Raw genomic sequence first — 16100 nt, 5'->3', positions numbered from 1 at the left:
GGTTAGGTTGCAATTTCCCCTGTACGGGGAGGATTCCAATTTATAGTTGGCTGTGATAATACAAGTTCCTGTTCCCTGGATATCTCCCAGTGTCATGTGGGGCTGTACTCCCCACTTACATTCTGGGCCCTTAGAGTTGCTAGAGGATAGAGCCAGCTTCCTTATGTCTCCCTTCTGGCTACCTATTCCTGCAGAGGCAGCCACACCTATGTAATAAGGAGGCTCAGGGTGTAAACACAGCCAGCAGTTTCTGGTTATGTTAGGGTCAGACTCATTCAAAAGGTAATACATTAATTCTACAGTTTTCACTAGTGGCTTCACCCTGGGATGCAAAGGTTCTGCATCAGTCAGTTTAGTGCCACTTGGTGCAATGTCAGTCTGATCCCCATTAGTCTCATTCTCTCCCCCCATCCGTAGAGAGGGAGAGAGAGTAGGTCGGGGGTCTTCTCCTAAAATGATGGGTCTCAAGGGCCCAATAGGATTCTGAGTCCATGGCAACATCCGCAGTTGAATAGTGAATAATGTCCCAAAGTCCTTTTCAGAAAAAGGAATCTTAATGCCCCACATTCTCCCTCTCATCCATGAATCAGTCTCATTCCAAGTTTTGACTGTCACCTCCACAGGGTTACAGTCTCCAATATAGCAAGTACCTGGTTCGGTCGGGCCACCTGGTCGAATCACTCTTGTGACTTTCAGGTGCTTATCACCATCCCTCCCTGGAGATGCTGTCAGACATTCCCCCCACAACCCACAGAAAAAATATGGTTCTCCTCTGCAGTTGGTGGGGCTGTCTTCTTTGGGACATACATAATAGGGTCTGTCCCAAAGGCGAGCCTCCAGGTCAATGGAGCCACACCCCCCATCTATAGTAGTCCCTCCGGTTGCAGTCTGGCCGGCATAGATTACCCTGGTCCAGTTGGCATCAAATAGATCACACAGATCAAGAGTGAATATAGGCTGCCCGGCAGTTAGTTGGTTGGCGACCATCTTTCCCTCTTTGTTTTTCAGCTCCCATACATACAGAGAGGACACTCGGGGGTGGGAGGCATGTGAGCTTGGGCAGTGGCAGAGGTAAAACAAAAGTGCACCAGGCAAAACACACACACAAGTTAGCAGGAGACCAAGCGGACCTTCATTGGGTCTGGGGTGGCTACGGCACACCATTTCCTCATATTCTTTATTTCCGGGGGGTCCGCCACAAATTTCTTCAGGCGAGTATGATGAATCCAGTGTCGTTTCCCACCAACCTTAGCAGCAGTTGGCGTACTCAGGATCACGGTGTATGGTCCTTCCCACCGGGCTTCGAGATGGTCAGGATGCAGCTTCTTCACCAGTACGGAATCACCAGGCTCGAACAAGGGGACTTGGCCTCGGCTTTCCTCCCTCCGGGTCCCAGGCTTTTCGTCCCGGACGGCGGCTCTGGCTTTTCCTCGCACCACCTGCAAGGCCTGTAGGGACTTGAGGAGTCTGCCCCGTGACACCTCGGCCAATTTTTCAGTCTCAACCCGGGGCACCAAGGTTGGCAGTTTACCATACACAATCTCAAATGGAGTAAATCCAGACACGTATGGGGTATTCCTGCTTTTAAGCAAAGCAAAGGGTAAAAGAGAAATCCAGTCCCCGCCAGTCTCTATTTTTAACTTGGTTAAGCTTTCCTTAGTAGTCCTATTCATTCTTTCTACTTGCCCCGAACTCTGGGGGCGGTAAATGCAATGTAATTTCCATTTAATTTTTTAAATTTCTGCCAATTGTTGGGTGACCTTGGCAATGAATGCCGGGCCATTATCCGACCCCAGTGAATAAGGGAGCCCGAACCTGGGGATAATTTCAAAGATCAGTTGTTTCACTACTACCTGGGAAGTCTCTTTCTTAGTGGGGAAGGCTTCGGCCCACCCTGAAAAGGTATCTACCATGACTAAGAGATACTTATATCCTCCTTGAGCCACAGGCATCTCAGTGAAGTCCAATTCCCAGTGTTCTCCAGGTCCCCCCCCCACCCCCCGCCACCTGGTTCCTGGTCCTTTCACTTGTACTGGGTTAGCGTTGACTCTGGCACACATTGCACAGCGACCTGCCACACTCTGGGAGATCCTGTGCAAACCAATTATCAAATAAAATTTACTGATCAGTTCAGCTAATTTGTTTCCCCCAAAATGGGTACCTTGGTGCGTTTGAGAGACCACCTGTCTTCCCAGTGGCTGGGGTAATAGAATCCTATCATCTGGGAGGACGATCCATCCTTCCTCATTTAATCTCCCCCCCAGTCTCCGGCTCATCTCCTCTTCCTGTTTCGAGTACACTGGTTTCTGTCCTTTTGTCACTTCTCCTGGTATAGGGGTAGCCACCACCAGTTGGGCCGGGGTCCCCACTAGTCTTTGGGCCGCTTCCCTAGCTGTCTGGTCTGCCAACCGATTGCCTCATGAGACTTCTGAGTCATCCTTCTGGTGTCCCTTACAGTGATGACAGCAACCCTCTCTGGCCCCCAAACAGCTGCTAGCAGGGCCAGTATCTCCTGAGCATGCTTGATAGCTTTTCCCCCAGCCGTCAGCAGTCCTCTCTCTTGATATAGTGCCCCATGGACATGGACGGTGGCAAAAGCATACCTGCTGTCGGTGTACACATTTATCTTTTTCCCTGCTCCCCACTTGAGTGCTTGAATGAGTGCTATCAGCTCCGCCTTTTGGGCTGATGTCCCTTGTGGCAAGGATGCAGCCCACAAGACCTCCCGGCTGGTGACCACCGCGGCACCTGCATACCGTACGCCGTCTTCCACAAAGCTGCTCCCATCCGTGTAGAGGGTTTCCTGTGCGTCTGGTAGCGGGACGTCCATCAGGTCAGCTCTCAACGAGGTCAGGGCTTCCAAAATTTCTCCACAGTCATGGGTGGCATCTTCCTCTGGGTTGGGGAGCAAGGTAGCTGGATTTAAGGCTGCAGTCTGTTTGAAAGTAATGCGGGGTGGGTCCAACAACAGTACCTGATAATGGGTGACCTGAGAATTGGTCATCCATCGGTCCAGAGGGGAGCGAAGTAAGCTGGCAAGATTGTGGGCTGTGGTGATTTCTAGGGTCTGCCCAAAAGTTAGTTTGGTAGTCTCTTTCACCAGTAGGGTGGCTGCTGCCACTGTCCTCAGACATCCAGGCCATCCGGCCGCTACTGGGTCCAGTCGTTTAGACAGGTAGGCGACAGGCTTCTTCCAGGGCCCCAGGGTTTGAGTGAGTACTCCCTTAGCCACACCAGCACTTTCTGCTACAAACAGCTGGAACGGTTTGTTCAGGTCTGGGAGACCTAGGGGGGGCACTTACCAGGGACTCCTTCAGTGCCTGGAAAGCCCTTTCCTCCATCTCAGTCCATTTCAAAGGAGTGTCGCCCCCTCCAGTGGTGGTGTAGAGGGGCTTTGCTAGTTCAGCAAACCCTGGGATCCATAGCCTACAGTAGCCTACCGCTCCCAGGAATTCCCGGACCTGTCTCTTGGTAGTGGGGGTCGGGATCTTTAGGATAGCCTGGATTCTTCCCTCAGGCAGGGCCCTTCGTCCTTCTTTAATTTGGTAGCCCAGGTAGGTTACTTCTTGGGTACACAGCTGAGCCTTTTTGGCCAATACCCGGTACCCCAAGTTCCCCAGTACCTCGAGTAGGTCTCTGGTTGCCATTTCGCAATCCTCTCGAGATAAGGCAGCGATCATCAGATCGTCCACATATTGTAGGAGGCTGCACTCAGGGTGCTCACTTCGGAAGGTCAGTAGGTCCTTGCTTAGGGCTTCATCAAACAAGGTCGGAGAGTTTTTAAAACCTTGGGGAAGTCGGGTCCAAGTTAGTTGTCCTGACTCACCTTCCTCGGGGTCTCTGTCCATTCAAAGGCAAAGATAGGTTGGCTCTGTGGGGCCAAGGGGAGGCTGAAAAAGGCATCTTTCAAATCTAGGACGCTATACCAGGTTCGATCAGGCGACAGTAGACTGAGGAGAGTATAAGGGTTGGGAACTGTGGGATGAATGGTCTCTACCCTCTTATTTACCTCTCGCAGATCTTGCACTGGTCTGAAGTCGTTCGTTCCAGGCTTTCGGACCGGGAGAAGGGGTGTATTCCAGGCTGACTTGCAGGGCACCAAGATACCAGCCTCTTTTAGGCGTCTAATATGGTTCCTGATACCATGCTGGGCTTCCCGACTCATGGGATACTGCCGGACTCGGACTGGGGTGGCAGTGCTGACCAATTGGACTATTATGGGGGTCACATGTTTAGCCAACCCTGGGGGGTTGGTCTCGGCCCAAACTCTTGGAATCTCCCACTTCCACCTTGTTAATAAGTCCGGGTTGCCTACATTCTGTGGTGCTTCATAGAGACGATATTCCTCCCTTACCGGCATGGTGAGCAAAATTCGGCTACCTGCTTGTACTACTGGTCCTTCATTTGTTTCAAAGGAAATGGTGGCCTGTAGCTTATGAAGGAGATCCCTACCTAACAGTGGCTCAGGGCACACGGGGATCACCAGGAAAGAGTGAGTAATAGTCTTCAGGCCAGGGCCAGCGACTCTTCCTATGGACTTTGGATAATTCCTTGCTTCCCCAGTGGCTCCTATAATCTTAACCTTATCTCTTCCAGTGGGTCCAATTGGTTGTTGAAGTACTGAGTGGGTGGCCCCGGTATCCACCAAAAAATTAATTACTTTCCCCCCTACCGTGAGTTTTACCCTAGGCTCCCGGGGGCTGGAGGAGCCCTGACTTCCTCAATCTAAAACTAAGAGGGGGGCTTCCTTCCCCATTCTCTTTCCTTCCTCTTCTTTTCTTTTTGGACATTCTTTCCTCCAGTGCCCTTCTTCCTTGCATAGGGCACACTGAGTCTTTCTCAGTCCTCTGAGGGGTTTATCTTTTCCCTTCATCTGCCCTTTTTCTCTCACATACCTCCCTCTTTCCTCTCTATTTCCGATTTCCCTAGCCAAAAGGACCTGTGCCATCTTCTTATTCAGTTCCAGAGTGGCTTTCGTGGGGTCCTCTCTATTATCAAAAACCTTCTGTGCTACAGCCAACAGCTCCGAGAGAGATTTCCCCTCAAAACCCTCTAACTTCTGCAACTTCTTCCTAATATCTGGGGCGGATTGGGCCACAAACTGGAGGGCGACTGCCTGCACATTCTCAGGGGCTTTGGGATCTATGGGCGTCCAGGTTCGATATACCTGGTACAGCCTCTCCAAGAAGGCAGTCGGACTCTCGTCTGCACCCTGCTTACACTCGGTCACCTTAGACAGATTGGTGGGTTTCCGACCCGCAGCCCGGATACAGGCGGTACCTGGTGAGGGCCTCATACCCGGTGCTTGTGTTGGGGTCCCACTTAGGTCGGGATTGGGGGAACACCTCCTCCACCACGTCCTGGTCAGTGGGAGGCTCTCCCTTTTTATCCCGGACCTGCTTCTTTCCCTCGATTTTAATTCTCTCCCTTTCTTCTAGAGTGAATAGGGTACTCAGCAGCTGCTGACAATCATCCCAAGTAGGTTGATGAGTGTAAAAAACTGACTCAAGTAGAGTTGCCACCCCTTCTGGGTCTACAGAGAAAGGAGGGTTTTGATTCTTCCAATTATACAAGTCAGAAGTGCTAAACGGGACATAAATTCGGAGGAGCCGTCCTGACGTATCTAATTCCCCCACCTCCCGTAAAGGAAAAGTCCCGACTGGTGTAGACTCTGACCCAAACATAGTTCCTGCTCTGGTATGAGCTGGGCTCAGGACTCCTGATGGAAACCCAGAAGTGGAATCGGGTTCAGGAGCGGTAGCCCCTGAAGTGCCAGCATACGGTGGAGGGTTCTCATCCCTCCTCTTTTTCAGTCATATGGGGGATTCGGGCTTAGTGGGGAGGACAGGAGGAGCTGTAGGCCTCCTAGGGAATCTATCCCCCCTCGTGCCCTTGATCACCAACACTCTCGACCTGCTTTTGACCTTATTTTTCCTTTGGAGTCACCCTGACACTCCCACAGATACCTTGGTTTATCATTAGCAATACTCATCCAGATCTCAATATATGGCATTTGGTCAGGGTGCCCGGGATTCCCAAAGATCACATCATGCACTGCCGTGCACTTTCCCAGGTCGAGACTTCCCGTCTCAGGCCAGCCAACCTCAAAGGCTGGCCATTCCCTTTCACAGAACTTCCTCAGTGTGAAGGCGTCAACCTGGGCTCCAAACCCAGCAGCTCTCCTGGAAAAATCTGAAAAATTTTTAGTCAAGCATTCAAGGGGGGTGAGCGAGCTGGTTTTGGACTGACTCTGTCCCATCTCCTCGTCAAAGTGGAAAAGAAGGGAGACAAACACTGCAACAAGAATCACAGCAATTAGACCAAAGATTCCTCTCACTCTTCCTTGTACTTGCTGGCCAGCACACCATACACTCTCACACGTTCTCTCACTCTCAACCGTTTTTCCTGCTAACCCAAAGGGTGTCCACCTGGGACTTTCTCCCTTAACTAGACTGCGTGGAGCTTCTATAAATGAGGACTCCAGTTTTCCTACCCAAGAGTTCCTTTTTTTTTTTTTTTTTGAAGCCTATTGGTGTCTGGACACAGAAAGACAGCTGACACAGAAAGAGACAAACAGTGAGTGTTGGAAAAAGAACTGACATCCGATGGATGCCAGACAATCAACTATGCTCGCCTGGTCGGGCCCCTCGCGGGACCTTAAGGAGTCTTAGCTTAGGAGTAGCCGTATAAACCCCGACCTCGGTCTCAGCAGGCTGAGAATCTCCACTTAGCTGAAACGACTCCACGGACATGCAGGTTGGAGCCCAATCAAGCCCCGTAGTCTTTCGACCGTGAGGCATGCAACAGGCATACTAGCATTCACATCAAACCATTCACTCAGTCAAGGGAGGGCGATTACCTTTCCGGCCACCGCTACTAAGGCATCACAGGTTAGGCCTTCAGGAGTCACCGGAGAGTAGCTCTGGCCAGACCCGTCAGTTGCACTAACAAGGTCAACCTTTTCGCGAATCACCAAAGAGGAGAGAAGACAGACACAACAAATGGCCACAAAAGACAGAACTAATATCCTGGGCTGTCGGACCCTATTTCAGATCCAGTTATCACCCAACCCAAGCAGCCTGGAAGTCGTCATTTCCCAGTGCTGCAGTCTGGGATTTCAGTGCGGCGTCCCACAATCCACAGACCCAGGCCCCGCGGGGACACACAAGCACACAAATGAAACGGTACCGTGCACAAAAATCAGGCCTGACTTACCGGCGCCGGGCAAAAGCTTCCAAGGTTTTTCCTAGGATCCGGACCCAGGATGGGGTGTCCTCAGGAGCCTCCGTCTGAGGATATCTCGCTGGGGCCTCCAAATGTTAGCGAGTGAAATCAAACCACCATCCACTGCAAGGAAGCAAAAGATGTCTATTCACGAATTGCAATCCGGGCCGAGATGGTGACTGGTGTTAGTCTACCAAGCTCAACCCTGAACAAAGCTCAAACCATACAATTTATAGGAATTCAGACTACAATCAGGGAGGGGGAACACATCACCTTATCTGCCTATATCCAATCATTTCAAACTTAGCAAAAGCCTGATCCATTCAGAGCAAAGCATGGGCTATTTCTAAACATCACACCAGACCAATAGGTCATTGCCAAAGTGGGGGTCACCACATCCTTTAGTTCTTTGTTGGGACCACCGACCATCTGTTTGCAATCTATCGGGCCATCATTTGTCAGGCCATTTTTAACTGTCTGGTAACAGTATTCTGTTGCAGAGGTCATGAGGAGTCCTGCTTGCTACAGGGTCTGTCAAAATAATTGATGGCCTCTCAGGTTCTGTCGAGGGGAAAAGGGCAAGGAATTTTCCACCTCACTGGTCAGGAAGGCAAAAAGCAACTATATTTAAACTATTCTTAAAACTCAAACTTAAAAAGCAACTATAACTATTTTAGAGTTACTGCCTCTAACAAGATGGTAAGAGTTACAGCAAGACTATGGGAGTAAATTCATTACCATTTACTATTTGCAATTTATTAACACCCTGGCTCTTTGGATCTTTTCCCCCTCTTTCTCCCTCACTTTTCTTCCTCTTCCTTCTCCTCTTCCTCATTCTTCTTCTCCTTGTCCCCTTCCTCCTTTTTCTTTTTATTTCTCCTCTCCTTTTTTAGGCATTGTTTGAAAAAAGAAATCAGTTGAATTCTACTCTACATGTAGATTCTGGAGTGTTCAAGCTTAGTGTTGGAGAAAGGGCCCTTCAAAACCTTGTAGGATATTAGTAGGGCTTAAATTGTTTTGAGATTTAAAAGTAATCTCAGTAGGATTGATTACACACATATCTAATCAAGTGTATTTAGCATAAGATCTAAGTGGTTTGCTCTATCAAGATCTCTGCCACTTATTAGGAATCATACTAATAAGTAAAGACTTTGAGATAATTTGCACTGAAACAAAACTATCATAAATCTTCAGGCTGAAAATTACATGGCTTCTCCACTTACTGCATTATTTTCAGTGAAGAAGCTAAACATGTTGTTATATGGCATATATGGGAAATTCTCTCATTGTCCATCTGTAGGTTTAGAAGAGATTTCTGGAGTAGCATTTAGAGCTCCATTATTTCTATATTAAAGTGCCATCCCAAGTGAAAACAAGAACTAAAACTATCAAACCAAGCTGCCTGTCAACTAACATTTTGAACTGAAATTTGTTATGATTTCTCCTATAATGTCCCTGTCATTGTTAAAGTTTTCAGTATCAAATTTCTCATCTCAGTGAGCATCACTAGGGTAACATATATGATGTCCTCTTTAGGAAGTTTGCACAACTCTGTTGAATTTGGGGTTTTCCTACAGTTGCTATCTTGGTCCAATAAAGTGGGCAGTTAGTTGCCTTTAGATTTTCATTATGTTTGATGTTCCATGGGACTTGAGTCTACGGGTCTATGTTTAAACTTGAAGACTGACTAGAAATTTGGAGTTCCTTTTTCCTTTCTTTGGGGGGTGGGGAATTAATGGTTCATAGTCAACGGTAAAATACAGTTTGTATATGTGTAACATTGCTCAGTTTTCCACATAATAATCTAACCCCCCACCTAGGTTCTCCTCCATCATGTTCCAGGGCCTGATCAATGCCCCTCTCCCCCCCAGCCCCAGAGTCCTTTACTTTGGTGTAATACACCAACTCCATGGAGTCCAGATTCCACTTTGTGTTTTCCCTTCTGTTCTTATCTTTCAACTTCTATGTCTGTGAGTGGAATCATCCCATATTCATCCTTCACTTTCTGGCTAATCTTACTTAACATGATTCCTTCAAGCTACTTGGAGTTCCTAATGTTCAATAGTCACTGTGTGATATGCTGCCTGAACCTCAGTTCAGGTATTGATAATTTTGTACACAGTTTGGGTCTGGCAGGGCAGATTCTGACAGGCTGTGAGCTGGGAACCAATAACCAAGATATGTTACTATGGAAATTAAATTCCAGCATGTATCCCCCAGTAAACTGCCATGACTTTCTCTTCCCATACTTTTACAAATTTGTAGCCTTTAATTTCCCAGCTCTCTGTATTGAAGAACTGTAGTCACAAGGAACAGTATCCAGCAGGCTGTGAGTTAGCTAGGGAGAGGAACCTCCATGTTCCTCAGGACACTGAATTCTAATGTAGATGTGTCCACCAGAGTTATGGGAAACTTTCAATAGTAACTGGGATGAGCTACCATCACATTTCCCTGTTCCCCCTTTTATAGCTTCAAATGTCCCATCTTATTTATTTCCAATTTAGGGTTAGAATGAGGATGTCAGAATTCTGGCATAGTTTATACCTTTCTTGCAAGACCAAAGTCCCATACCTTATAGATTTTCTTTACTTATGGTTTATTGTCACATAAAAGGACATTTATCTTCTTGGGAGAAAGTAGGTGTATGTGTGTGTGTGTGTGTGTGTGTGTGTGTGTGTGTGTGTGTGTATGTATTTCCGGCACAGAAATCTTTCCGTCTCTTGCTGTAGAAAGTATTTCTGTGCATGTTTTTTTCATATATTCTTGTGGCCATGTTGTTCATGACATGAGAAGGGATACATAGGATTGTTCTATTTGACCATCTTAACTCTATACCTTTTTTTAAAATAAAGTCCTTAAAAATGAATAAATGAGAATTTCACATGTTTAAGTGAGAATTTTTAAAGTTTTACTTTTCTCCTTTTTTTTTTTTCAGGTTCAAAGAGATCTTCTTAATGAAGGATTTAAACAGAAATCAGAAATGTTGAATTCAGAGATAAAGATGTTGAAAGATAAGATTAATGAAGTTGAAAATGATAATTCCTTTCTTTCAGTCCTGGGCAAAATTGGTCGTGAAATCACTTCAGTACTTTTCACTCCAGCAAAAGTTCTTACTGGTATTGTAGCACCACTACTTAAAAAATAACTCTCCTTGCACACACCATACATAGGTATGAAGCTATCCCCCTGAAACCATAAAGTTTTGTAACACACTGTTAAATCACTAATAAAAAAAAAATCAAAAAATTACTCTCCTTTATTAAGAAAAAGTATAGAATGTAAATAAAGCTTACTTTTAGTGTGCTTATTTTTTGTTTTGTTTATTTTTATTATGCAGTATTTCAAACATGAAAAATCTCCTTAGTAGATATTCACACCACACCCACACTGACAGAATAAATGGATATAAATGTTGATACAGCATGTTCACTTTTAGGATGTATACAAATGCAAAGTCATATTTCATCTCTGCTTCCTTTAGTCCTACCTAACCATGTGTCTACTAGCATAATCCCATCTCATTCTTGCTTTTTATTGAAAAGTTTGAATAAAATCTTAGTTCACATCCATCCTTGCCTCTTTATCAAATGGTCTACTTACCACAATATCTTTGCTGTTTTATTATGAATATATCTCCCTAACTTTTGTGTTGTGGACTGCCAGCGCTCACATGGAGTGGCTCCAACTGGGGAGGGGGGTAAGCCTCCAAGACCCTCCTTCACCAGTTCTAGTGACTGTGTGAAATAGAAAGAGGCATTGGGAGATATTCTGGTACGAACATCCATTTATTTGGAGATGGGTATAGGATTTTATACTGAGTTAAACAAAGAACATTTTTCACATATGTTAGAAATCACAGGTTTCTTAAAGGTCAGCTTGCCCCCATGGTAGGGGGTTGGTATGACAAGAATTGATGAGATACATAAAGGTCAAGACAATTAGTTTCCATGATGCAGGCAAGTTAATTATCCAAAGGTATTTGAGAAAAGCATAGGGGTTAAATGAGTAAGGTGAGGTAGAGAAGAAAAAACAAAGCTTGATGTAAATCACAGGTATCAAAAGCCACAAGGAAATAGAATATGGAGTCGATGCTGGGGTACTGGCAGGGGTGTATGATAGAGTATGTTCTCCTATATGATCAAAAGGTGAAGTTATAGTGAATGTGTGAGCTTCGAATGAACTTTGAAGCAAGCAGCCACTTAGTCTGCTAGCAGGAGAATGAACTAAGTATGAGAGGCAGTAGGCATTCTGTGAGCTTGAGAGACTAACAAGGAGAAACTGAGTCTGGAAGACTTTTCCTCTTGGCTCATTTCTATAAGGAGAGATGCTAACAAGTGGGGTGTCTTTCCATACCTCCATCCAAGGATGGGAGAGTTCTCCTAAGCTCTATCTACCAAGCTACATAGTCCCACAGTGGAATAACTAAAAACATCTGAAATCTTTATTTTCTAGATCATTTTTTAGGAATTACATTTGTTTATCTTTCTCCTCATTTTTCTATAAGTAGTCAGAAAGAATCAGGCCATTCATTCAATATTTCTCTTAGAAAACTCCTCTGCTATGTTTCCATCTTTAGCTATGTTCTATAAAGTAGTAGAACATATACTGTAGTCAGAATTTTTTCTGACTTCATAGACAGAATCATCTTTCTCCCACTTAATAATATTGTATTCCTCAGTTCACCTGAATTCTCACTAGAATCATTTTTCTTTTTAAAATTTATTTTTGGATCCAGGTGGTGGTTCATCTGGTTGCAAATACAAAGACCAAGGTTCAAGCCCCTATCCCCCACCTGTGGGGAAGAAGCTTTAGGAAAAGTGGAACAGTAATTTCATAATCTTTTCTTCCCTCTTTCTCTCTCTCTCCCTCTATTTTTAAAAATCTTTATTTATTATTGGATAGATAGAGAAATTGAGAGGGGAGGGGAAATAAAGGAGTGGAACAGACACCTGAAGCCCTACTTCACCATTCATGAAGCTTTCCCCCTGAAGGTAGGGACCAGGGGCTTGAACCCAGGTCCTTGCACAATGTGATGTGTGCCATTTAACCAGGTGTGCCACTACCTGGCTCCCTTTTTGTCTAACTCTACCTTTCTGTTTCTCACTCTCTATGAATAAAAATGGTCATTGGTAATGATGGAGTCTTGCATGCCCTGAGCCCCAGCAATAACCCTGGTGACTATATATATATATATATATATATATATATATATATATATGGCTATTTTTTCTATTAAAAATGTTTTTATTTTGGAAATTTTGTTAAAATGGCACAATTTCACATCTCTACAAACAGGCTCACCAAACACCAAATTGCCCCAAATTACCAACTCCCTCCACCATAGAGTACAGGACTCCAAATCACTTTTTTCCTCCCCCTCCTCACCATTTTGAATACTTATATCTGCTAAAATAGATTGTAATTTACTGATGTTACAACCCACATTTTTGTTTGCATAGTTTCTTAAAATCTACTTAAGAATGAAATAATCTAATATGTCTCTCTACTAACATTTCTTATTTCACTTAGCATGATCCTTTCCAGTACCCTCTATATTGTAGCAAGAGACAATATCTTGGTGATGCATGCAGTTTAGAACTATATATATCCTGTAATCTTACAATCTTGTTTTATTATTATTATTATTTTCCCCTTTTGTTGCCCTTGTTGTTTATCATTGTTGTTGTTATTGCTGTCATTGTTGTTGGATAGGACAGAGAGAAATGGAGAGAGGAGGGGAAGACAGAAAGGAGGAGAGAAAGACAGACACCTGCAGACCTGCTTCACTGCCTATGAAGCAAACCCCCTGCAGTGGGGATGCCCGGGGTGGGGGGATCCTTGCACTTTGTGCAATGTGCACTTAACACGCTGTGCCACCTCCCAGCTCCCAATCTTACAATCTTGTAAAACACAATTAATCACAAAAAAAAAGATTTGAAAAAAAACAATGCTTTGTTTTTCTTACTTTGTGTATGTGTGTGTGCTTTTTAACAAACTTTATTAGTAACTTAATACTAATTTATAAAACTATGAGGTGATAGAGGTATAATTCTGTACCATTCCCACCACCAGAGTTCTATATCCCATTCCCTGCATTGGAAACATTAGTATATATATATATATTTTACCCTTTTGTTGCCCTTGTTGTTTTATTGTTGTAGTTATTATTATTGTTGTTGTTACTGATGTCATCATTGTTGAATAGGAAAGAGAGAAATGGAGAGAGGAGGGGAAGACAGAGAGGGGGAGAGAAAGACACCTGCAGCCCTGCTTCACTACTTGTGAAGTGGCTCCTCTACAGATGGGGAGCTGGAGGCTTGAGCCGTGATCCTTATGCTGGTCCTTGCACTTGGCTCCATGTGCTTTTAACCCGGTGCACTACTGCCGGACTCCCAAATTAGTAGTTCTAAAGTCACAGATATGGGTTGACTATTCTTTCTATAATTACCTATATTTATACATATTTGTCCATTTTTTCTGTGGTCCTGCATTTTCTTCCTTTTTAGTCATACCTACACCTATTACTACTGAATGCTCTTCATTTTTTTTCTCTTATGTCTGTAGATCCTAATGGAATTGGAGAGCAGAGCCCTCTGCTTATCTTCCCCTAACATTTCTCCCCCTCTGGGATTATGGACCAAAATTCTTTTTGAGGTGCAGAAGGTGGGAGTTCTGACTTCTGTAATTGGTTCTCCACTGGAAATGAACATTGGAAGGTTGATTCATATCCCCAGTCTGTTTCTTTTTCTAGTGGGATAGGGCTCTGGAGAGGTTAGGTTCCAAGAAGCATTGTTGAGGGTATCTGCCCAAGGAAGTCAGCATGGAATCATAACATCTTCAACTTGATGGCTGTAAGATATAAAGCAAGACAAAATGACTAATAAACACAAACCAAAAGGTAGGAATAGAGCAGATGAGAATAGGGATCTTTAGGTGGGAAAAAACTATTTTAGGTATGGTCCTAAGAGCCCATGACTTTAGTTGTTTTTGCTTGAGCTTGATTGCTAACATGGAGTTGGACTAAAACTACTGTCTGGAAAGATGGTGTCGGAACTGAGAAGAGTGCTAGAAAGTTTGATTAGAGCAGAAATCAGCTACCAAATTTGAAGAAAATATAAAAATAAATTTCCAGGAGGCTTGGCTATGGACTAACAGTGAATAGCAAAGACTCTCCCCACCCCCTAAAACCAACAAATATTAACAATTACTGAACCCACAAACCTCACTAAATTATAGCTGGGACATCCATAGACTAAATTATAGCTGGGACATCCATAGACCTCAGATGGGAGCTGATGTGTGTGAATGGGGTGGGAGGGGGCACAGGCAACTGGAGACTGGGAGCTCAGCAACAAACAGCACCATTTTGTCTCTCAGCTACAGGGGTCAAGGCTACCCAGGCTGCTGACTGTGAGAGGTGATACCCTCTGATCTTTGGCCCATGACCTCAGTAGTGACAGTCTCCTGAACTGGTAGTAGGGTCACACCACAATAGCAGGGAATTTGCCAGACCAATTAGGTCTACCTCCTAAAACTAAGGCAGACATTCAAAAGGTAATTTTATGGCAGCTGGCAGCTCAAAGGCAATAGGCAGCAGCTGATGGCCCAAGATAAACTAAGCCCTACTTCTTCAAATACAACTACCAACTAGTAGCAAATCCCTGTGGCTCAAATTCAGACTGACATATTACAGAGAAGCCATACATACTATAGAGAGCTTCAAACAGTTCAAGGAATAACACCCTGTCACCCCCCTCTCCACCATCTAATACTTAAACAAGTGAAATCCAGTAATGATAATAATAGCACCACCAGCTGGCTCAACAATAACACAATAACTGCAAACAGAGGAATAGGAAAAATAAACTACAGAATATTACTACTCAAAAAGAAATAAATGAACCTGAGAGACTCCAGGAAATTTTAGATATAGAGGACTATTAGAGAAAGTCTATAGGAAACTCATTATGAGGTCTCTCCAAGAATCTAACCACAGTATTGAAAAGTACACTCAATAATTGGAAGAACATTTTATTAAGAAGTTGGGAAACACAAAGGAAGAGCTCCAAACAGAGTGCTTAAATAATTAAAGAACATCAAAAAGGAAATTCAAACAGAATACACCAAGCAGTTAGGAAGCATGAACATAAAAAACTTCAGATAGAATTTCAAGGTGTGAAAGACACATTGATCTCAGTACAAGATCAAGTATCAAACTTTGGAAGTAGGCTCACTCAGGCAGAGGAAAGAATATCTAAAGTAGAAGATACAATTAGTCCACTCTTTCAATTTAAAGATGCTAAAGAAGAAAGGTTTAGAAAGAATGAAGCAACCTGCTGTAAAATAGTAGACTCCCTCAAAAGGTTTAATTTAAGAGTGATAGGGATTCCTCTTAGTTCCATTTTGGCTGGCACACTTCCTATAACGTTATAGAACATAGATATAGACCAGGACCCATGGAATAAGGCACATGAACACATGTATTTATAAGTTAAGGGAAAATATATACCTTAAAGTAAAAGTGTGCAATAGTCTACAGTGACTTAAGAAAACAAGCAAGGGGAGTCGGGCTGTAGCGCAGCGGGTTAAGCGCAGGTGGCGCAAAGCACAAGGACCAGTATAAGGATCTCGGTTCGAACCCCGGCTCCCCACCTGCAGGGGAGTCGCTTCACAGGTGGTGAAGCAGGTCTGCAGGTGTCTATCTTTCTCTCCTCCTCTCTGTCTTCCCCTCCTCTCTCCATTTCTCTCTGTCCTATCTAACAATGACAACAACAATAATAACTACAACAATAAAACAACAAGGGCAACAAAAGGGAATAAATAAATAAATGTTTTTTAAAAAAAAGAAAACAAGCAAGTACAAGACCAAAAAAAAA

General features: G+C 44.3%; 1 protein-coding gene across 3 annotated transcripts in view; it reads left to right on the top strand.

The window, feature by feature from the left end:
• The window catches only part of LOC103114943 (guanylate-binding protein 6-like), a 39527-nt gene extending 28310 nt beyond the window's left edge, over nucleotides 1–11217 (top strand). Inside the window, exon 10 of one of the 3 annotated variants that reach the window (XM_060202022.1) lies at nucleotides 10160–11217. In XM_060202022.1, the coding sequence (XP_060058005.1) occupies nucleotides 10160–10369 (210 nt within the window). In that variant the 3' untranslated portion in view covers nucleotides 10370–11217. Of the gene's footprint in view, nucleotides 1–1252; nucleotides 1591–10159 lie in introns of those variants that run through there. The other 2 variants (XM_016188848.2, XM_060202021.1) reach the window with 2 other exon arrangements.
• The last annotated feature ends 4883 nt before the right edge of the window (nucleotides 11218–16100 follow it).

The sequence above is a fragment of the Erinaceus europaeus genome, chromosome 11 (assembly GCF_950295315.1).
Source record: "Erinaceus europaeus chromosome 11, mEriEur2.1, whole genome shotgun sequence".
NCBI classification, from domain to species: domain Eukaryota; kingdom Metazoa; phylum Chordata; class Mammalia; order Eulipotyphla; family Erinaceidae; genus Erinaceus; species Erinaceus europaeus.
The sequence above is the reverse complement of the archived record's forward strand: the minus strand, read 5'-3'. Positions and strand labels throughout refer to the sequence as shown.